Source organism: Prunus avium, chromosome 1 (assembly GCF_965620075.1).
Source record: "Prunus avium chromosome 1, drPruAviu1.hap1.1, whole genome shotgun sequence".
NCBI lineage: Eukaryota > Viridiplantae > Streptophyta > Magnoliopsida > Rosales > Rosaceae > Prunus > Prunus avium.
In genome coordinates this window covers 59443488-59464858 of record NC_142284.1, presented here as the reverse complement: position 1 = coordinate 59464858, position 21371 = coordinate 59443488, and the positions used below count along the sequence as shown (strand labels likewise).

The following is a 21371-nucleotide window of genomic DNA, read 5'->3' as shown; positions in this document are numbered from 1 at the left end:
TATATACAAAAGTCATCCACAGGACTCGAAATTAGAAATTCAATTCACTACACACAAATCCACCATTAATACATACAAATAAACATCCACAATTCCACAAGGCAAAAGCCAAGTTCTAGGAGATACATAAGGAAAGAAAGAAAAAAAGCCAAGAACAGCCAATGAGAAACATATTACAAACCAAAAGCAAACAAGGCAAAATTAGACCACCCTTCTTAAGACAAAAAAGGACCACAGAAAATGGTCGATGTGCATCACTTGAGGTCTCTCTTCTCTGCATTTGATGACACCACATCTTGCAACTTAGTCAATAATTATATGAGGCACTTCCAGCATCCAACAGAAAAAATGTTTGACTCTTTGTCTAGATCAATTCGTTAATTTTCCATTGCACTTCTGATATCTAGAAAAATCCATTGGCTCAAAAGACACCATCAACTTCAACTCTGAAATTATGCATGGTTGCCTACACAAGTTGTTTTGACCTCCAAACATGGGAAAATTTCTCAAGCCTGCAAGTACGCATATAACATCTCAAGTCTCATCAAATAGAACTTTGCAGCTAAAGGAATAATTAATTACATGATACATATGCAATAAACAAAGCAGCTGGAAATGAAATGAAACCAGAAGCATTTAATGGGTAAATTGAACAAACAACATATAGGTTAATGGGAAAAGGTAGAATTTCTTCATTCATCGTTAGCCACCCTAGTCCTTAAGAAAAAGAGACACATTAATCCTTACCCTCCCCCCCCTCAAATTTCTTTCCTTCCATGGCTTGAATTCTATCCCTATGCTCGAATGACATGATCAGTCATAGAGCAGTATCAACAAGCTACAAAAACAAGTCTCCTCATTACCCATTCGAACCATGCTCGAATGACACCCAAAAACAGAGTGATGTTAAAACAATTCCTTCTGAGCCACAAAACATGACGAAGAAGTAACCAGGCTAGATCACAGGCAAAAAGTACTTCATAGTGAGAGTAGCAGAGTTACTGCTCTGTCGAAGAACTCTGTACTAGAAAACCATCATATGATGACAGTCAAAGTGAGGATTTGCAAGGTTTGTCATGTAATACCAATCCATCTAACACATCTACCTAGTGAATAAAAAAAAATACATTCCAAGCTTAATTATGAATGGAATCGATTTCGGTTATATTTGAAACTCTGCACCATTTATAAAGTAAACAACCTATATTTTCACAAAAGAGGACTAGTAAACATCCACAAAAATTAAAGACCCTGTTGCACCACATACGCACTTGTTTATTTGAATTGAACCCAGAAAGAAACCTCACCCATAATCTTTTAGCAATAGCTATAATACCCAATTAACACACAAATCAAGACCACAAATTAATCTGTCGAAGAAAATCATGTAGAAATGTCTTTAAGGTTTAAGATTTTAAATTTGTGGTCTTCATTATCACTCCACTAATAGAAAAACCTAATAATCTTATAAAAAAAGTGACTGCTTGGTAATACTTGATACTTACAAACTGGAAGCACCACCACTTCGGTTGTGAGCCCCCGACTCTGAGGTGTCCATTGCTGCACAACCAATGTAAAAAAAGAAAAATCAAAATCAAAATTCTCCAAAAGCAAAGGTAAGAGAGAGAGAGAGGGATTCGAAGAAAGCTATAATCATAGAAATTGATGAAATTAAAATAACAGGACTTGATACCTTGAGGCAAATCTGAAACGGGCTCTTCAGTGATGTCCATTGAAGCGGAATCGTTTATCTTTCTTCTTGTTCATGTTCTTCGCCATTGCTTTGGAGATGGAACTGAAAAATCGTATAAAAAATCATACAAATTAACAATACCCATGAAGGAATAAGAGAGGTATGTAAAGGGAGAGATAAAAAAAACTTGCCTGAGTACAACTTCGAAGAAGAGTAGAGTCGATGTTGAAGGAAACGAGAGCGAGAGATAGAGGCGTTCTAGGCTCGGACTCGCGTGTTTTGTTTAGCGAGGTCGCTATTTTGCGAGCCATGTTTCAGGCTCGTTAGATTGGACGAGCGAGAGAGGCATTTTTGGTACTGTTGGACTATATAATCTCATTTAAGTTAGTCCCTCTTTTTACCAAACATGAGTTTTAAGTATTAATTAAGCCAGTCCAGTCCAATAAGGCCTACCAAACATGCCCATTGGACATTGCGCTCGTCTCTTCTCTCTCTTTTCATGCCTCTTTCCCCGAAGCTTCCTTGCATTTTCCTGACCTTCAATCTTAGCCGTCCAGCAGATCATGGAGCCAGCATCCACAGAGAGCGACCGCTGACTTTGGGTAGTTCAATAATATATTCATCTGCTGCTCAAGACCAAACCACTGCCCAGAAAAAAATAATTAATTATGAGATAACTTCTTCTGCTCAAGTCGGATCGGAAGGCAGTATCAATTTCTAGTTGGTCTGATCTGAACCAGTATCAATTAATGGATGCCAGGAAAGCCCATAAAGCCTCCTCTTCATCCTCACCATCCTCCTCATCAAAACGTGGGGAGTACCACATATTCTTGAGCTTCAGAGGTGAAGACACGCGCTATGGCTTCACGTCTCACCTTCACAAGGCATTAGAAAGCAGGGGATACGATGTTTTTATGGACGAGGACGATCTACAAGTAGGGCAAGTTATAAAACCAGAACTGTTGCAGGCAATCGAAAAGTCCAAGATGTCTGTAATTGTCTTCTCAACGAGGTATGCAGATTCCAGTTGGTGTCTTGATGAGCTGGTGAAGATCATGGAGTGTAGAAGAACACTGAATCAAATCGTTTTGCCAATATTCTACAACGTGGATCCTTCAGACGTCAGGAAACAGACTGGTACTTTGGCATCTGATTTTCAGAAACATACCATCCGACATAAAGATGAGGTGGTAAAGGAGTGGAGAAAGGCTCTTACTGAAGCTGCGAATTTGTGTGCCGGGGTTCTCGAAGACAGGTAATCAGTGATTTCCTTGGAATATGATCTCCTTAATTACGTGATTACTGGAATACAAAGGCCCCTCTTTTAGTTTTCAAATTTCATTTTCACTTTTTTTGAAAATTGAAACCGAAACTAATGTTTGGTAACAATTTTCGTCTTCTGTTTTTTTTTTAAAACAAAGTGAAAACTAGTTTTCAAAATCACCCTTATTTTTTAAAACAAGTTTAAAGTGTTTTATTTTTTTGCAGTTTTCGTTATATTTTTTTGTCGCCCTTTCTTTTTCACCAAATTTACATTATCAAACATACAACATACATTACACTCCAGTTCCGACTTTTAAATATACTTTTAAACAATTTTCCTTTTTAAAAAAAAAAAAACTAAAATTAGTTATCAAACAAATTTCTTGTTCAGTATTTTTTTGTCGCCCATATTTTTATTAGGAGACTTTTACTATATGCATATATTAATACTACTTACTTACTAGTTCAGTATTGATGAAAGCTACTATGATAGGATTTATGTGTATAGTTTTAGTACATATATATATCTTTATGTTTAGAGACTTATATGCAGATCTCGACAAAATATGAGTTCTTTTGGTAATTACCAAATTTGGGAAAAAAAATTTAGTTATTCATAAAATTGGGTGGATTTTGGTACTTTACAAAACCAAATACATTTTGAGTGAAAACATAAAGAAGAAAAAATTGTCTCGGAAATCGGTCAATTCGGCAAAATCGGATACATGATGATATGTTTGTGTATATGTTCTATAGGTAATAATTTGATGTACTATATGTAAATATACTTTAAACTAAGACTCAACTTTATAGTGATCTAGATTCATAAAATTTTAAATTATTTAGTGATTAAGATTTTATGTTAGAAAAACATTGTCGGGAATATATATTTTAGCTATTCAGTGCTCGTCTTGAATTCCTAAATTGGTAAAAATAGATATGCTTCTCACTTTGGACCCGAGTTCCAATCTCCCTCCTCGTAATTTAAATCAGATTAAAATAAAATATCATAATTGCCCCTAAAGTATCACCTAATTTTTAAAGTTAAATTTGTCATTTCCTATATACTTATTTCAAAGAAAAATAAAACTAATCATGAAAGTTAAAAGAAAAAAAAAACATATGCACCACCCATAGAGGTGTACGTCGGTTCGAAACAAATACAATTAAGTCAATCCGCATCCGATCCAATATAAATTGGATTGTGATTTTTTCAATCCAATCCCATCATATTAGATGTTTAAATCCAATCCGATCCAATTGATATTTGATTGGATGATCGGTTCTGATCATGAAAAAAATATAATAATAAAATATTAACCATTTATCCTTAGGTTTAATCTAATCAAACATATTAATAGACGTAAATATAAAATATAAATGAAATAATAGAGAAAATTATTTTGATTATATAATATATTAAATATAACTCCATTAAATGATTTAAAATATTCACAAGGTCATGATTTTCCCACTCCCCTTTTGTCCACTTAATTTTTAATAGTTTTTTTTTTATTTTTAACCATGAGATGTGGTGTGGTGGTAGCTCACCTCATTCCTTAACCATGAGGTTGGGGGTTCGATCCCCGCCCATGGGAATGGAGCGCATTTCGTGGCCAGCCGTTTACCTCCATTGGGAGAGCTCCCGCGGCGAAAGGGATTAGTCACTGCTGTCGGCGGTGGATACCCTTGGGTCTCACCTGAAAAAAAAAAAAAAAAGGCTTATTTTTTCATGTACCCCTTGAAAGTGTATTTGAGTCTCACTTGGCCCCCTGAAACTCTTTTTGTCACACTTTACCTTTTATTTCACACAAACTTGTCTCACTTTACCCCATTTTTCACAAAATATTAATTAAAAATTTCAATTTCAATTTTAAAACTTAAAATCCATAAAACATTTGTAAAGAAAATTAATATTTTAGAAAATATAAGATTAAAACAAAAACAAAAACTACATCCCTTCCCCTGCCCCTGCCCCTGCCCCTCCACCTCCCCATCCGTCTACCCCTACCCCTCCCCCTCTGCCCCATCCTCCTCTTTTGGTTCAGCATCCTTGGAGTCTTTACTGTGCTCCCTGCGCCCTGTTGAGTTTGATATTTTAGAATCTTTTTTGGCTTTGTTTCTCCTGATCATACCAAAACATTGAAATCCAATTCAAAACCGTACAGAAAAGCAATTAGTTTCGGTGAGAAAGAGGGGAGTTTTGAATTGTTGCAGAGATAGGAAGAAAACAAAAAATAGAAAAGCATGTAGAAGGGACCAATTGTAGCAGAGACAAAAAAAGAGAGAGAAGAGCATGTCATCAATCAAATCCGGAATTCAGGTCTTGAAACATGATTTCTTTTTTATCCAGCAAAACAATCAATAGGAATTTTTTTTAAACCACCCACTCTTCAAACAATTGATATGGGAAAACTTGTTGACAGGTAAGATTTTGAGGCAGAGACGCAGGAAGAAGGAAAACTTTAGCGTTAGTTGAGTTAGGTCTTTTCTTTTTACTTTTTTAATTATTAGTAAATCGGGTTTTCGTTTTAAAGATGATGTGTCAAACTTTAATTTCTTAGATTAAATTTTAATGAGGTGGCGTGTGGAGCACAAAAGACAAGCAGATCATGGCAGAGACAATCAAGGCAGAGGATCCGAATCCTATCCTTGCACCCTAGTTCGAATTCCATCTCCGTAATTTAGAATATTGCTTGTATAAAAATACTAATAATGATAATTGAGACCTAACGTAAATGCAAATAAGTAGAAATCTAATGTTTCATCATAATGAGTCTTTTGTTTTGCTTCCGAATTCAATTTTCAGGAATGAAGCAAAGTTTATCGAGGCATTTATTGAGAATAATATTATCGGACGGCTTTCCACAACTCCCCTACCAGTAGCCGCTTACCCGGTTGGAGTCGACTCTCGTGTACATGATATGATCAGTTATCTTTTAGGTGGTGAATCACAAGATGTTGTCATGATTGGAATTTGGGGGATGGGCGGACTGGGCAAAACAACTGCTGCGAAGGCCATTTATAATCGAATGAAGGATAAATTCGATGCTCATGGTTTCCTTGGAGACATTAGGGAGACTGCAAATAGACATGGTCTTGTTTATTTGCAAAAACTACTTCTTGCTGAAATCTACAAGAAACGGACCATTGACATAAGTTGTGTTGATGGAGGGATGGGTATGATAAAAGAAAAACTTGGACGTAAAAGGGTACTTGTAATTATCGACGATGTAGATGAAAAGGAGCAACTCGAAGCGATAGTTGGAAATCGTGATTGGTTTGGCTCTGGAAGTAGAATTATAATAACTACTAGAGATAAACATTTTCTAGACGTACTTCATGTGAATAAAACTTTCACGGTTCCAGAAATGAATCCAGATGAAGGTCTTGAGCTCTTTTGTCGGCATGCCTTTCAAAAAGGTTATCCTAATGAACAATATCTTGAACTCTCAAAAAAGGTACTTTCTTATACTGGAGGTTTGCCACTGGCACTTAAAGTTTTAGGCTCTTTCTTGATTGGAAGAACCATAGCAGAGTGGGAAAGCCAATTGGAGGAATTGGAAGGAATCCCTCCAAAAGATATTCTAAAAAAACTAAGAATAAGCTATGATGGTCTAGATCATAACGAGAAGTGTATATTCCTTGATATATCTTGTTTCTTCACTGGAATGAACAAAGACCATGTCAGCAAAATATTAGATGGATGTGGCTTTAAAGCAGAAATAAAAATCAGTGTCCTCCTTCAGAAGTGCCTTGTAACTGTTAATGAAAAGAACCAGCTAATGATGCATGATCTACTTCGAGACATGGGCAGAGCAATCTGTCAAGAAGGTGACCCAGAAGACCGGACTAGATTGTGGCTCCGCCCTGAAGATGTGACAGATGTATTCGAAGACAAATCTGTAAGTACTTTTTCAATAAAAGTTTAGAATGCATCATACAAGAGAAGCCTATGTATGCGTAACATAGTCGGTTTTCCAACCCCTAATAGATAGAATTCCATGTGTACGTAATATAGTCAGTCTGATTTTCCAATTCTTTCTATTGGTTTGAACTTGCATTAAGAAGGCTCAGTCAGGCAAAATCAACCAAACTATATGTTTTGCCAACCAAACTTCATGTGTACGTACTATTATAGCTTTTGTTAACAAACCTGTGGATAAAGAATTTCGTTAACACATGCAATTTTCATGTGTGTAAATCATCTGCCAACAATGTTGTTCTTACTGAGTGCCTTTTTTAAATAGGGAACTAAAAAAGTTGAAGGACTTGCTCTAAATCTGCGAAGCTCGGAAAAGGCTAGTTTCGGTACTGAAGCATTTAGCAAAATGAGAAAATTGAAATTGCTCCAGCTCAACTATGTAGAGCTCACCGGAGAGTACAAATTTCTTTCCAAAAATTTAAGATGGTTGTGCTGGCATGGATTCCTCCTAGATTCGATACCAGGTGACTTTGATCTAACAAGCCTAATTGCTATGGACCTGCAGTTTAGCAAACTCAAAGTAGTTTGGAAGGATTGCAAGGTAAGTTTGAGAACTAAACCAAATGTGCATTATTATTGCATTCAAGAAGTTTCAATATTGAGTCTTTTTTTATTCTGTTATTTAATAAGTTCATGTTTTAGTGGGAAAAATAAACAATCAGTTATTTTATTAGTAGGATGATGAAGGGTCTTTTGTCAATGTTATTCATTGAACTGAATTAAAAAGAAATAGCATATTCTCTCAAGAAATTATGTGTATTTGTGTTGTGTATTTGTGTTATACATACATTATGTTCACTTTCTCTTCTTTTTGCATATGTTTTTATCAGACCTTTTCGGATTTTAATTTCCATTTTAATTTTGTTTTTGTGTAACAGTTGCTTGAGAAGTTGACAATCATTAATCTGAGTCATTCTCATGATCTAACAACATCACCAGACTTTTCAAAAGTCCCAAATCTCGAGGAGTTGATATTGGAATGCACGAGTTTGTCTGATGTCCATGAATCCATTGGTGATCTCAAAAGACTTGCTTTGGTAAATCTTGAACACTGCAGAATGCTTAAAGATCTCCCACTGAATTTATATAGATCGAAGTCTATTGAAACTCTTCTACTTAATGGTTGTTCAAGATTTGAAAACTTGGCTGAGGGCTTAGGGGACATGGTATCATTGAGAACTCTGGAAGCAGACGATACAGCTGTAACAAAAATACCATCTTCCATAGTAAAATTGAAGAACCTGAGATCTTTATCTCTATGTGGTTCGGAACGGTTAACTGGCTCTTTGCCCCATTCTTACCTGAGATCAACCGGTTTTTTGCCCCCTTTGTTAGATGGCTTAAACTCTTTAAGAAAATTAGCTCTTGCAAACTGCAGTTTAACTGATGATGAACTCCCTAAGGATCTCGGGAGTCTAAGTTCCTTAGAACATTTAGATTGTGGACAAAATTCTTTTTGTAGACTGCCAAGCCTAAGTGGTCTTTCAAAGCTGGAATATTTGTGTTTAAATGACTGCGGAAAACTTCGTGCAATCCAAGAATTACCGACAAATCTGAAAGTTCTGAGAGGGTTTGGCTGCACAGCATTGGAAACAATGCCAGATTTTTCAGAAATGTCAAGTATAAGAGAACTGTATTTATCTGATTCGTACAAACTCACTGAGATTCCTGGCCTGGATAAGTCATTAAACTCCTTGACAAGGATTCATATGGAAGGCTGCACGAATCTCACCCCCATTTTCAGATGGAAAATCCTACGGGTCAACCCTTCTCTCTCTCTCTCTCTCTCTCTCTCTCTCTCTCTCTCTCTCTCACACACACACACACACACACACACACACACACACACTCACACACAGATGTACATCCACGTCCACCGCATGTATACACATGAATGAATACGAATGTACTTACACAAATTTGGCTCTACATGGTATAGGGATGGACTTCTTGCGGATTTGGAGGCATTTATCTTGAAGGGATTTATGGTATTCCTAAGTGGTTCAAGTTGGTTGGTAATGGGTACAATGTAGTGAATTTTGAAGTGCCCCAATTCAGACGTGAATTAAAAGGGTTAACGTTGTGTTGTGTTTACTCTTCAGACAACCCAAAACCAACAGATGGTCTGGGCATTATGGTTAGAAATGTAACGCAGGGAACTACTTTGCACACCTGGCCAGCAATTGCCTCGGTAAAAACAGACAGTAAACCTAAAGATTATTATCTTTGGCAGGGACAACTATCGAACGATAGGCTCAGTTTGCAAGGTGGGGATAAAGTCTTGCTTTCTGTATTTGCTACAGTTGATTTTGTGAGAGTGAAGATAGCAGGGGTCAATCTAGAATGGGTCAAAGTTATGAAGGAAAATATGCATGATTCGGATCCTCATCTATATGATTTGGACCCATATCCTGATTGGTTGTCGAGAACTCCAGATGAGGCAGGACCAAGCCAAGGCGAACCATTAAGAGAATCAGTTCTTGCAATCTACAACGAATATGCGGCAGGACCAAATCTCAAGAGGTTGATGTTGAAAGGTTGTAAGAATATGGCTGAAGAAATGGATGAAAAAGAAGCTCTAGAGCTCTTTAGTCGGCATGCCTTCGAAAGTGGTTATCCTAATCAAGAATATCTTGACCTCTCAAAACGTGTAATTCGTTACTGTCAAGGTTTGCCACTAGCACTTAAAGTTTCAGGGTCTTTTCTGAAGAAAAGAACCAAAACAGAGTGGGAAAGCCATTTGGAGAAATTGGAAAGAAGTCCTCCTGATGGAGATATTCAAAAAATACTCAGAATAAACTTTGACAGCCTACCTGATGATACAACGAGAGAGATATTCCTTGATATATCTTGTTTCTTTATAGGAATGGACAAGGACTATGTAACACAAATATTAGATGGATGTGGCTTTTATGCAACGATAGGAATCAGTGTCCTCATCGAACGGTGCCTTGTAACTGTTAGTGAGCAAAACAAGCTGATGATGCATGATTTGCTTCGAGACATGGGAAGAGAGATCGTTCGTGAAAATGCCCACGGTCAACCTGAAAAATTTAGTAGATTGTGGAAACATGAAGACGTAATAGATGTATTGAGCTATGAATCTGTAAGTACTTTCCCAATAAAGTTTTAGAATGCATCATGCAAGAGAAGCATATGTATCCCGTGTCTATGATAAATTAAAATGTCCTTTTCGATTTTTTGTTTTGTTTAGTACAAGCAATATAGTCTAAACCAAAGTAAAAGAGGAGGCTTCTCCACATCCACACTACCAAAGTGCCATATGAATTTGAACCTGAGACCTTAGTCTGCAAGTTTAGATCATTTTCACTTTGCTATGTCCGTTGCCATTTCTTATATTATATCCATTAAGAGCAAACCTCAATTAGGCATGACCAACAAAAAATATGTGCTTTGACTGCAAACACAAACTATAAGGTGTAACATGGTCCAATACTATTAAGTATACCTTTTGGTTAATACATACACGGATTTTCTAACTCGGTATCTTTTGTTAACAGGGAACTGAAGAAATTGAAGGAGTTGCTCTAGAGTTGGGTCCATCTTGGCATCGACATCAGGCTCCAGACCAGAAAAGTGCGGCTTCAGGTTTGCATTTTCAAGATTTTGGTCCAGGTTTGACTAGATTCAGTGCACAAGCATTTACCAAGATGAAAAAAGTGAGGTTACTCTGCCTCAGAGACGTAGAGCTCACTGGAGAGTACAAAGATTTTCCCAAAAAGTTAATATGGTTGGGCTGGCGTAGATTCCCTTTAGAATCCATACCAGATGACTTTCCTAATCAACCAAACCTAGTTGCTTTAGACCTGCAGGATAGCAAACTCAAAATAGTTTGGAAGGATTGCAAGGTATAATAATCTCAACCTAGTTGTTGGTTCTTTCCTTCTGGTTCTATACATATATTATACTTCACCTTCTTTTCATTTTGGTTTAATTTCTGTATCAGAGACCTTCCTTTTGGATTTTAATTTCCATTCTAATTTTGTTTTTGTGTAACAGTTGCATCAGAATTTGAAAATCCTTAATCTCAGCCATTCCCGTGAGCTAACAAAAACACCAGACTTTTCAAAACTCCCAAATCTCGAGGAATTGATATTGCAATACTGTTTGAGTTTGTCTGAGGTTCACTCATCCATCGGGGATCTTGGAAGACTTACTTTGGTAAATCTTCAATGCTGCAGGAAACTAAGGGATCTCCCACTGAATTTCTATAAATCCAAGTCTGTTGAAACTCTTCTACTTACTGATTGTTCAAGATTTGATAAGTTGGCTGAGGGCTTAGGGGACATGGTATCATTGACAACTCTGAAAGCAGATAAGACAGCCATAAGACAAATACCATCGTCCATATTAAAATTGAAGAAACTGAAAGTTTTATCTTTGGCCCAAGTATCAAAAAATCTTTGGCCCAAGTATCTCGGTAGCCTAATTTCCTTAGAAAATTTAGATCTTGCAAGCAATGACTTTTGCAGCCTACCAAGCCTCAGTCGTCTTTCACAGCTTCAAGTTTTGTCTTTAGAGTGGTGCAAAAATCTTCGTGCAATCCCAGATTTACCAACAAATTTGAAAGTCTTGAAAGCAAATGGCTGCCCAAAATTGGAAACAATTTCAGATTTTTCAGAAATGTCAAATATAAGAGAATTGTATCTAGGTGATTCGGGCAAACTCACTGAGATTCCAGGCCTGGATAAGTCATTAAACTCCATGACAAGGATTCATATGGAAAAGTGCACTAATCTCACTGCCGATTTTAGGAAGAACATCCTACAGGTCAATCCTTCTCTCTCTCTCTCTCTCTCTCTCTCAAACACACACATACATGTTTCTCTTTCTATCATATACAACGGATAAGAATGTACACATGCATGCATAAGAATGTATTTCTTATAGAAATTTGGCTCTACATGGTATAGGGATGGACTTCTTGCGGATATGGTGGCATTTTTCTCAGTGGAAATGATATTCCTGATTGGTTCCACTGTGTCCATGACGATGATATTGTGTATTTCACTGTGCCTCAAAGTGTTGGTCGTAATTTGAAAGGGTTAACTTTGTCCTTCGTTTACTCTTCAGACTCATTCACCAGTTTTTGCATTAGCATTAAAAACATGACCGAGGGTACTGAGCTTGACGCCAGTATCATACCCGATTGTACAATGGAGGGTTATTATCTTTGGCAGGGACAGTTATCAAATGACGAGCTCAAATTGCACGACGGTGATAAAGTCTTGATTGAAATAATATACGAATGTAATTTGATGAAGGTGAAGAAAACAGGTGTTAGTCTGGTATGGGACAAATTTATAAACGAAAATATGATTGATTACCATCTTTGTGCGTATGAACGACGCCCATCTCAAAATCTGGTCAATGATGATGACATCATTCATGTGGAAGATGATAATCACATAACAAAATCACCAGACTTTTCAAAATTCCCAAATCTCGAGAAGTTGATATTGAAAGACTGTGTGCGTTTGTCTAAGGTTCACTCATCCATCGGGTATCTTGGAAGACTTTCTTTGGTAGATCTTGAAGGCTGCCGAATGCTAAGGGATCTCCCACTGAATTTCTATAAATCCAAGTCTATTGAAACTCTTATACTGAATGGTTGTTGGAGATTTGAAAACTTGGCTGATGGCTTAGGGGACATGGTATCATTGACAATTTTGACAGCAGATGACACAGCTATCAGACAAATTCCATCTTCCATATTAAAATTGAAGAAGTTGAGAATTTTATCTCTATCTGGTGAGAATTTTGAAATTCCATCTTTTACCCCTTTCGTTACATGCCTTAAACTCTTTAATAGAGTTATGTCTTGCAGACTGCAGGTTAACTGAGGATGCAATCCCTAAGGATCTATGTTGCCTAATTTCCTTAGAACATCTGCTTCTTGGAGGCAATGATTTTCGTAGCCTGCCAAGCCTCGCTGGTCTTTCAAAGCTCAAGGTCTTGTGTTTAAATGCATGCAGAAAACTTCTTGCAATTCCAGATTTACCAACGAATTTGTATGTTCTGGAAGCAAATGGCTGCCCAGAATTGGAAACAATTCCAGATTTTTCAGAAATGTCGAATATGAGAGAATTGTATCTCTGTGATTCGTTCGAACTCACTGAGGTTCCAGGCTTGGATAAGTCATTAAACTCCATGACAAGGATTCATATGGAAGGCTGCACCAATCTGACTGCCGATTTTAGGAACAACATCCTACAGGTCTCTCTCTCTCTCTCTCTCTCACACACACACACACACACAAACACAGAGGCACAGCTGCAGATGCGGCCCATATAATGATATATGCATGCATGTATAAGAATGTCTTGCTTCTGGTGTGCAGAGATGGACTTCTTGCGGATTTGGTGGAATTTATTTGAATGGAATTTATGATATTCCTGAGTGGTTCAAAATCGTCAATCAAATGGACATCGTCTTCTTTGAAGTTCCTCAAATAATCATGGGTCGTGATTTAAAAGGGTTGACTATATGCTTCGTTTACTCTTCAGACAGGCCAAAACTCGAAGATTCTCAAGGTCGTACTGGCATTATCGTTAGAAATCTTACCAAACAAACTGCTTTGCGCACCTGTATAGCATTTGCCTCGGTAAAAACTTCCAGTAAACCTGAAGACCATTATCTTTGGCAGGGACAATTGTCAAACTATGTGCTCCGTTTGGAAGGCGGTGACCACGTATCGATTCTTGTAAGGCCTGATGATGTTGATTTAGTGAGAGTGAAGAAGACAGGGGTTCATCTAGAATGGGACAAAGTCATGAAGGAAAATATGGATAATCCGGATCGTCATTTGTATGATTGGGAAACAAATGGGGATTTTTCAGGGGGAGTTGATGACTCCATTTCAAGAAACAGAGAGAACAAAGGGAAGAAAATCAAAGAGAAGGAGGATAGGATCGTTTGATTATGTTTAAACCACCGACATATTCAGAGAAGTATGAGGAAGAGACCTGAAGAAGAAGGAAAGAGAAATAGAGAGAAATTGCAATCTTGATTTCTGTATTTCTTAATCTTTTAAGCTACAACACTATTACACTTTATACAGCTGTCTAACTAATTCACATACACCAAGGCACACCTAACTCACTAACTGATAACAATGACATCAATAGTTAACAGTTAGTGCGCTTTAAGTATTTCTTAATCTTGTAACCAACCGTGTCGATATTCTACAATGTGGAGGCTAGAGATGTGAGGAATCAGACTGGTTTGCACACCTGGAAAGCATTTGGCTCGGTAAAAACTTCCAGTAAACCTGAAGACTATTATCTTTGGCAAGGACAATTGCCACACCTGATAATGCGGCAGGACGGAGCCATGACGCATCTGTTCCCGGTGATCAAATGAGTGCTATAGTTGAAGAATCAGCAGTGGAAGACGATCCTTTTGGCCATGGCGGATGATGGAGCAGGACGGAGCCATGATGCATTTGTTCGCACTAATCAATCGAGTGTTTAGGATGAACAATTAGCAAGTGGAGGGGTGTTTCGGGCATCTTAAATTTAATCTTTTCTTCAATTGTTTTTCCCATCCACGTTGATTGTGATTGGTTTGCCAAAGAATTTAGTTGACGGGGATGATTTAAGATTGAATTTTCCTTCCCTTTTTTCTTTTTTCATTGTTTTGGCCAAAGGATTTAATTGCAAAGGAAACGGTCGCAACCTTGAATTGAATTCTACACATTGCCGGAAGCCAAATTATTTTATTTTATTTTTTCCATTTCTTTTTCTTGCAAAAATAAAAAACAAATGTGTTAGAAATAAAATAAAAGCAAAGAAGCAACGTTTGTAGTATCTTCAGTCCCACTACTCGTGCATGGCTGACTGCACTAACAAGATCATCATCAGTTGCAAGTAGAACTCTATCACCTTCATCATCTTCAAACTGGTGGAACAAATTACTGAAGTAAACACAATCTGAAGTTTTACAGCAGAATAAAATCATATAACACCAAAAATAGCTCAGAGTTTTTACCAATATATGAGGACGATCATGATCATTAGTAGCACCAATCCTTTGCATGACAGCAGATAACAGCTCATCTAAATTTTCCATGCCTGAAGAGAACAGAGAAAACAAATTTAAGTAGGTCATTGTGGGTTGAATTCTATAGTATTGTTGTAAACAGCTGGGCATGTAAGCACAAAAACACTAACCATGTCCATCGTCACTGTCACACCTCTCACCACACTGACTGCTTATCTATCCCCAGTAGCTACACTAATATGATGAAACCATGTGTCAGTATACAACAAATTCTGTGCCACAACTAATAACACCATCACCTAGCTTACTTCTGCATACCACTGTCATATAAGCTGCCATTAATGTCCCCACCCCAAATATAATCATAAATACAACTCACTAATACTCTCCCCATTCCCCCAAAAGTCAATGAGCTATATTGGTCTAGAGGTACAATGAGAATTCAAGATCCCAGTTTAGAGCCTCTAAAATAGGAGGGGAGAAGTATACCCCCTATTTCGTAGTTTATACCTAGCTATCTATCCACTGCAAAACGAAAAATATGCTCCCCAAAATTTATAAATAAATCAAAACTTCGTCTTCCCAATGTATCGCCCCTTTAATAATCAGTAACATGAAGAGAAAAACATGAAGAAAAAAAACTGCAAGTAAAAATAATTGTGACTTTGAAACTTTCTTGTTTTCCGGTACTGCATGATCATATTTGTTACTTCTTATAATTTGCATTGTTGATTTTCTAATTACTTCCATCTCAGCCCCCATATTGTATTTTAATTCATTCAGAATCCCTTAGCATTCGATTTAATTTTACAAGTTCACTAATCTGGTTCTTTGAGTTTTTATGCATTTTAGCAAATCCTTAGGCTGTCCTACATCACAATCACTCCACAAAATGTTCATTAGCTAGGAGTGATATATAGGTAACCAAGGATTGACCAAAAAAGGTAACCAAGGAAAGTCATATTCAAGCATCCTTGCAATGAAATGTTGCCTTCGACAGCCACTTACCACAATTGATCCGATGCATTCGACCCCTGAGATCTTCAAACTTGAACACAAATGAATTTCCAAGACCAAGAGAAGGATAAGGGAACTTTCCATCTGTCCCATCAGAAGCCATTAGTGCAGACAATTCACTGCAAAAAAATCCCCTAGGTATAGTTAATGAGCTAACCAGGTTACCAGGAAACCGAATAATCAAGGAAGCAATACGCAATATGCATTTGAGTAAATGGTTTTTCGTATCCCAATCAGACTCACATCAACAAAATTTAAGTGACGTTCTTGGAAAATTTTGCATACCTTTGAGTATCACAATCATCAGGTGGCTCCAGAGCAAGTGCTGAATCCCAGAATTTTTGCATCATTGTGTTTGCCATAGTGTTAGCAGTTCCTGAGCTACTTTCAACCTGGGAAACAAATACAAAGTAAAATAACTATTAATCAACTCATCCTTGGATTTTACGAAGTTGAAAAGGAGAGTAACACAAATCCAACTGTGCTCTAGTAGCATCACCAAAGAAGCAAATAAAATACTAATGTGTAGACATAAGAAGCGTGTTAATGAAGACAACTAATCTGTCCATCATTTAGCACCATAACTATAAGCATGAAATGGAAGTTAGAACATAAGGTTCATGGAGTTGACAAAATAATATCATGGTAATTTGAAGCTTCAAGCTCTGCATTTTGAACAGAAGATACTTGAAACCTTGTAATCCACTCTATCTGCCTCTTACGAGACGCTTAAAGTCAACTTTGGTAAAGAAAACCCCAGTTTGTTGTTCGTCACTTAATTTTATTGATTGTTAGAAATGACAATATTTCCTCATAACACGATCTATGCAAGCTACTTTCTTGTACAAGACAGGACACCATTTTTTTTTTAACAGGGTAGGGAAGCAGTCAATTCAAGCTGATGACTTGTGCCTAAGTAAGTTTCACATGTCCACATTATCGCAAGTTTTTCTTTTAGCCTTCTTAGGTGCTTAAGTAAATTTGACTACCTTGACAGTTATCATCAGAAGCAAGAAAGGGATTCGTTTGGGAAAGAACAAAAAGAATAGATTACTTAAATACAAAGAATTTAAAACAGGTGTACTAAAGTTCAGAAATATTACTATACCACAAACTATATCCTTTATGTTCCAATGACTGAAGGAGCACTAAATTATTCCCTTGACATTGATTTTCAAATATAAATTAAGACATTGTTTTCAGTGTAAGACATGACCAAATCCACTAAACAAATGATACCAAGAAAAGGATCCTCACGTATTTATGAGCCACAGGTCTGCCTCCTCAGGATTGTCACTTAATGGATAACCGAAAGCTGAAAGTTGGCCAGCCATATATTCACTGTCACTCTGACATAAAGACAAAGTGCAAGGAAAACAAATACAAACATGAGAAACTTTACTCATTCAATCCCTGATAAATTTAACCAAAAAAAAAAGAAAAAAGAAATATATGCTGGTGACAGAACCAAATCTCATTCTTATATAACATTAAGGTCAAGCGAAATAGAATGGTGAACTAAGAGCTGGAGTTTACATGATGTTTAAATTCATCAACAACCTCCCTAAAATTGGGAAGTTCCCAGTAGTAGATGATCTATTTTATAGATGGGAGGAAAAAAAAACAGTACGATCAGAAAATTCATCAACAACCACTCCACGCAATACGGTCAGAAAGGATGCAAAATCCAAATTAAATAAGAATAAAAAAATTACTACCAAATATTTCCTACTTATAAGTTATAACCACAATAACAACCTTAAAATTTGATATCATAGAGGATAATAACCATTTGAAATAGGTGGATGATAGAGGATAATCAGCAAATAACTAAAACCTTAGATACAGATCTAAGAAAACTTCAAACAAGAAACTAACCAAATTAGATGCACCTTTATTGCCTGGAGATCTACAAAAGCAGTTCAGCCATTGGCTTAATGCCCCCACCCCCTTCTCTGGTGACATCCTACATTTCTTAAGGAAAGGAATTTTCAAATATTAAGAAGACTTACCCTGTTCTCATCATCAACTGCTCTACTACCTTGCTATAAACCCAGAGGTTCCACCCAAGCTAATGGTCATTGATTTAAGAAGATAGCCTAATATTACTCTTAAATTGTGATGTTTTCTAACCTTTTGAAACCCCTTCCAGAAACTTTTTATATATAAAATAATGCTGTCAGTTATTCATTCTCATAACAAGAGTATGGAAAATTCCTAACAGCCCAACTTTGTCTCCCATCATTTGTTTCCCAACCTATTTGGCACTTGCTGCACACACTGTATCATTGGAGTAGAAAATCAACCATGTTATATAACTCACTTGGACATTGCCATCTTAGTTGGGGAACAAAAGTTGGCAAGTGTAGCATTTCCCTAAAAACCTAGCAGTCTTCTATTTCCATGCGGCTTGAAGAGCAGTAGGACAGGAGAAAGATTAAGACTTATTCTCGGAAAGGAGCCCACAATTATTTATTTTTCTGTTTCCATTATTCTTTCCAAGAACAACAGAAACCTCTGAATTTGTCTTCTCAAGACAGCTGCTTGAATTAATCATTTGAACCCCTCTCACCACATCATATTCTCCAAAACTTGCAAACTTAACAAAAAATGAAACTCCCCCGATAATTATTGAAGGAAAAACTAAAATTATTTATTCAAATTGTAGAGGAAATCTGAAGTTTTCCTGGTAAAGTATGAGATTACACTAAATAAAGTGCAAAAACTGGTAGGGCATCTAAACAGTTGGTCATGGGTAACATTAACTACAGAAAAATAATGGGGCAATAATAGAACCCTGAAAACGTACCTGGTTGTGTGAGCACCCAAATGTCTTGATATATATAGTCTGCATAAAGAAAAAAAAAACAGAAGTTAGCGAAAGAAAATCATCACTGGAGAGGTAAAGAGAGATAGAGAGAAATACCTGAGTTCCAGGGATTTTGGGTGAGAGAGGAGCAAGGGGGTCTTGGATTTGAGATAGCTTATTGCTATTGCCATTGGGATTGGGTTTGTTCTTGTTCTTGTTCTTCTTTGGGTTCAATCCGACGGCTGTTATGGGCAAACGAAAACCCGGAGGAGCTCCACCTCCGCTCCCAACTAGCAAATCCTCTATGTCCTCCATTTCCTTAACTATCCTACACGCACTGCAAAACAACGACCCGCGATGGTTGGAACTTCAAGTTCAAACTCACAGACGACGGACAGAGTGAAGGGCTTATGTAACAGCTAAATTTCTAGAATTCTGGAAATACCCCAATTTTGCACTTTTTAAGATTGTTGGCCCAATTTTGCACTTTTTAATAACACTCTAGGACCCGATTATCTTTTTTTTAAAATTTAATTTTTATTATTAATTTGAAATTTAATTTTTTCCCTTTAAAAACATACATGTGCTGTCAAGAGACACGATATATATATATATAAAGCAAAAAGGAGAGAATGGTGAAACATTCAAAATACCAAAAAATACCCTTAGTTAATTCAAACATTAAGAAATGAAATTATTAATTAAATGAGGATAATGTGGTAAATTCACATTTTTTCATATTAAAAAAAAATTAAAATTAAAAACAAAATCAAATATAGGTCCTACTTTTATAGAACATAAGGCCATACCTGATGGTGGCTCTAAAGTGGGCTGCACCACCCTGGGGCTGCAATATATAGCAACTGAAGCAAAAAAGTCATCTCCAATGGTTCAGTTTTGGGGCCTTAAATGATTGAGCCCCACCGAAGCTATACCTAGATTTATGTTCATGGTTGAAGCCCCTGAAACCGAATGGGCCCCACATAAAGAAAAAGCTGCCAACCCATATGTATTGTTGGTGACTTGCCTTGTCACTGCAGCTCATGATACTCTCTTCTTGACCAATGATTGCTTCTCTTTGTTTTATATTTTATTTAATGCAACCAATGAGAGGAGATGGGCTGGATAGCGTTTGTTTTTGTGTTTTTTTACGGATGAGGCTTTATTTTTTTTCAAGGCAACAATCAAGTTTTTTTTTCATATAAAAGATTTTCAAATCTTGTCCAAATTTTGATTTTTTTTTTTAAATGTTCGCAAAAAAAAAAAACTAACATACTATAATCTATATATATAAAGCAAAAGGCAGAGAATGGTGAAACATTCAAAATACCAGAAAATGCCCTTGGTTAATACAAACATTAAGAATTGAAACTATTAATTAAATGAGGATAATATGGTAAATTCACACCTTTTCTTATTTAAAACAATTAAAATTAAAAGAAAAATTGGATAATGAATCCTATTTTTATGGAAAACAACTACCCATTATCTTTTTTTAATTCTAAGATAAAATTTAAATTTTTTTAAAAAAAAGTCTCTCGCAAGCGCGAAAGCGCGTACAGAGAGGCTAGTATATATTAAAGCAAATAAAAAAAAAATTTTAAAAATAACACGTATATAAAATTATATCAAATATAGAGCTCTAGATATAGAGCCCTTTTGTTGTGAGAGTGATTCCTTTAGAGCCTCAAAGATTCCATCGGAGCTCTAAATGGAGCTCTATCAACTCCTTTTAGAGCCCCAACCATTGGAGATGGCCTAATTACCCATGTTATCTTTTCTTAATTTAAAAAAAAAAAATTCTATAAAATAAAATAAAAAATAAAATAAACCAATTGGCACATGCGTTACGGGCTAGTACGTAATAAATTTTAAGAAAAATTAAGTATTAGACATAAAAATCTTTATTTAATTTATGATAAGGTTTTCTTTAGTCAAAACGTTGCTTCACACTAATGCCACTTTATTATTATTTTTTAATAAATAAAAAGGACTAATTTAGTTGTCAAAATATGCGAATAAAAAGTGTACTTTACTAAGAAAAATAAACCTAATAACATTATATAAAGTTTTAATTAGTTTCAGTATCTGAATCTTTATGTAATCGACATATTTTTTAGATTAAATTTTATAAGCTTATTAGTTGAAAGCAAAATAAAATACATAAATATATATAATTATTATTATTTTAGTTCATTTTTTTTAGCAAAATAAAAATGTAAAAGGGATGGAGGAAACTCGCTTGAGAGTCTTTTTAGGGCCAGTTTGGCATTGTTGTGCTGTAACAATAATCGTTATCAGATTTGCTGTGAGAGAAATCAGCTATAAGAGAAAGCAGTTTGGCGTTTGATAAAATTTTTGTTAAAAGTGTTGTTGGCATTAATTTCCGCAAAATCAGAAAATGATTGCCGCATAATCATTAAACCCAACGCCTCTTCGAAACTGCATAATCAGAAAATGAAAGCACCTCATTAGCTGCTTTCTCTTATAGCTTTCTCTCACAGCAATTTTTAACAATAAGTGATTTTCTCACAGTTTACTTATTACCCCAAATTTTTTTAAAAATCACTTATTACCCCAAA

At 36.2% G+C, this 21371-nt stretch overlaps 2 protein-coding genes and 1 long non-coding RNA gene across 8 annotated transcripts; 1 reads left to right on the top strand and 2 right to left on the bottom strand.

Moving 5' to 3' along the window:
- Window positions 1-31: 31 nt before the first annotated feature.
- LOC110750746 (uncharacterized) lies at window positions 32-2037 on the bottom strand. The gene is made up of 4 exons (XR_002525788.2): window positions 1885-2037; window positions 1694-1795; window positions 1506-1560; window positions 32-512 (listed from the first exon to the last, which is right to left on the bottom strand). It is a non-coding gene; the product is annotated as an uncharacterized LOC110750746 (long non-coding RNA).
- Window positions 2038-2186: 149 nt separating this feature from the next.
- On the top strand, window positions 2187-14017 carry LOC110750730 (TMV resistance protein N-like). Of its 4 annotated transcripts, XM_088247300.1 has the most exons (10): window positions 2189-2948; window positions 5766-6861; window positions 7207-7482; window positions 7820-8701; window positions 8881-10047; window positions 10463-10810; window positions 10962-11732; window positions 11876-12713; window positions 12790-13178; window positions 13303-14017. In XM_088247300.1, exons 1-10 carry the CDS (start codon window positions 2443-2445, stop codon window positions 13879-13881), a joined length of 6852 nt encoding a protein of 2283 aa, XP_088103426.1. In that variant the 5' UTR covers window positions 2189-2442; the 3' UTR covers window positions 13882-14017. The 4 variants fall into 4 exon arrangements, with proteins under 4 accessions (XP_088103429.1, XP_088103426.1, XP_088103427.1 ...); XM_088247301.1 differs by lacking the exon at window positions 13303-14017 and having other exon boundaries at window positions 12797-12936; XM_088247302.1 differs by lacking the exons at window positions 11876-12713; window positions 12790-13178.
- Window positions 14018-14654: 637 nt separating this feature from the next.
- On the bottom strand, window positions 14655-19202 carry LOC110750743 (CBS domain-containing protein CBSCBSPB3-like). Of its 3 annotated transcripts, none has more exons than XM_088247312.1 (8): window positions 18907-19192; window positions 18790-18828; window positions 17238-17329; window positions 16266-16372; window positions 15972-16099; window positions 15134-15192; window positions 14952-15034; window positions 14663-14861 (listed from the first exon to the last, which is right to left on the bottom strand). In XM_088247312.1, exons 1-4 carry the CDS (start codon window positions 19102-19104, stop codon window positions 16327-16329), a joined length of 375 nt encoding a protein of 124 aa, XP_088103438.1. In that variant the 5' UTR covers window positions 19105-19192; the 3' UTR covers window positions 14663-14861; window positions 14952-15034; window positions 15134-15192; window positions 15972-16099; window positions 16266-16326. The 3 variants fall into 3 exon arrangements, with proteins under 3 accessions (XP_088103436.1, XP_088103438.1, XP_088103437.1); XM_088247311.1 differs by having other exon boundaries at window positions 14664-14861; window positions 15134-15197; XM_088247310.1 differs by lacking the exon at window positions 15134-15192 and having other exon boundaries at window positions 14655-14861; window positions 18907-19202.
- Window positions 19203-21371: the final 2169 nt, after the last annotated feature.

What these genes read in the sequence shown, in the direction of transcription:
- LOC110750730 (XM_088247300.1), top strand. Translation starts at nt 2,443, where the DNA reads ATGGATGCCAGGAAAGCCCATAAAGCCTCCTCTTCATCCTCACCATCC. An exon ending in TAGTTTGGAAGGATTGCAAG is followed by an intron (nt 10,811 to 10,961) that starts GTATAATAATCT and finishes TTTGTGTAACAG; the next exon opens with TTGCATCAGAATTTGAAAAT. An exon ending in GAGAATTTTATCTCTATCTG is followed by an intron (nt 12,714 to 12,789) that starts GTGAGAATTTTG and finishes TATGTCTTGCAG; the next exon opens with ACTGCAGGTTAACTGAGGAT.
- LOC110750743 (XM_088247310.1), bottom strand. Translation starts at nt 16,342, where the DNA reads ATGGCAAACACAATGATGCAAAAATTCTGGGATTCAGCACTTGCTCTG. An exon ending in AATGCATCGGATCAATTGTG is followed by an intron (nt 15,035 to 15,971) that starts GTAAGTGGCTGT and finishes TGTTCTCTTCAG; the next exon opens with GCATGGAAAATTTAGATGAG. An exon ending in ATGATCGTCCTCATATATTG is followed by an intron (nt 14,862 to 14,951) that starts GTAAAAACTCTG and finishes TTGTTCCACCAG; the next exon opens with TTTGAAGATGATGAAGGTGA.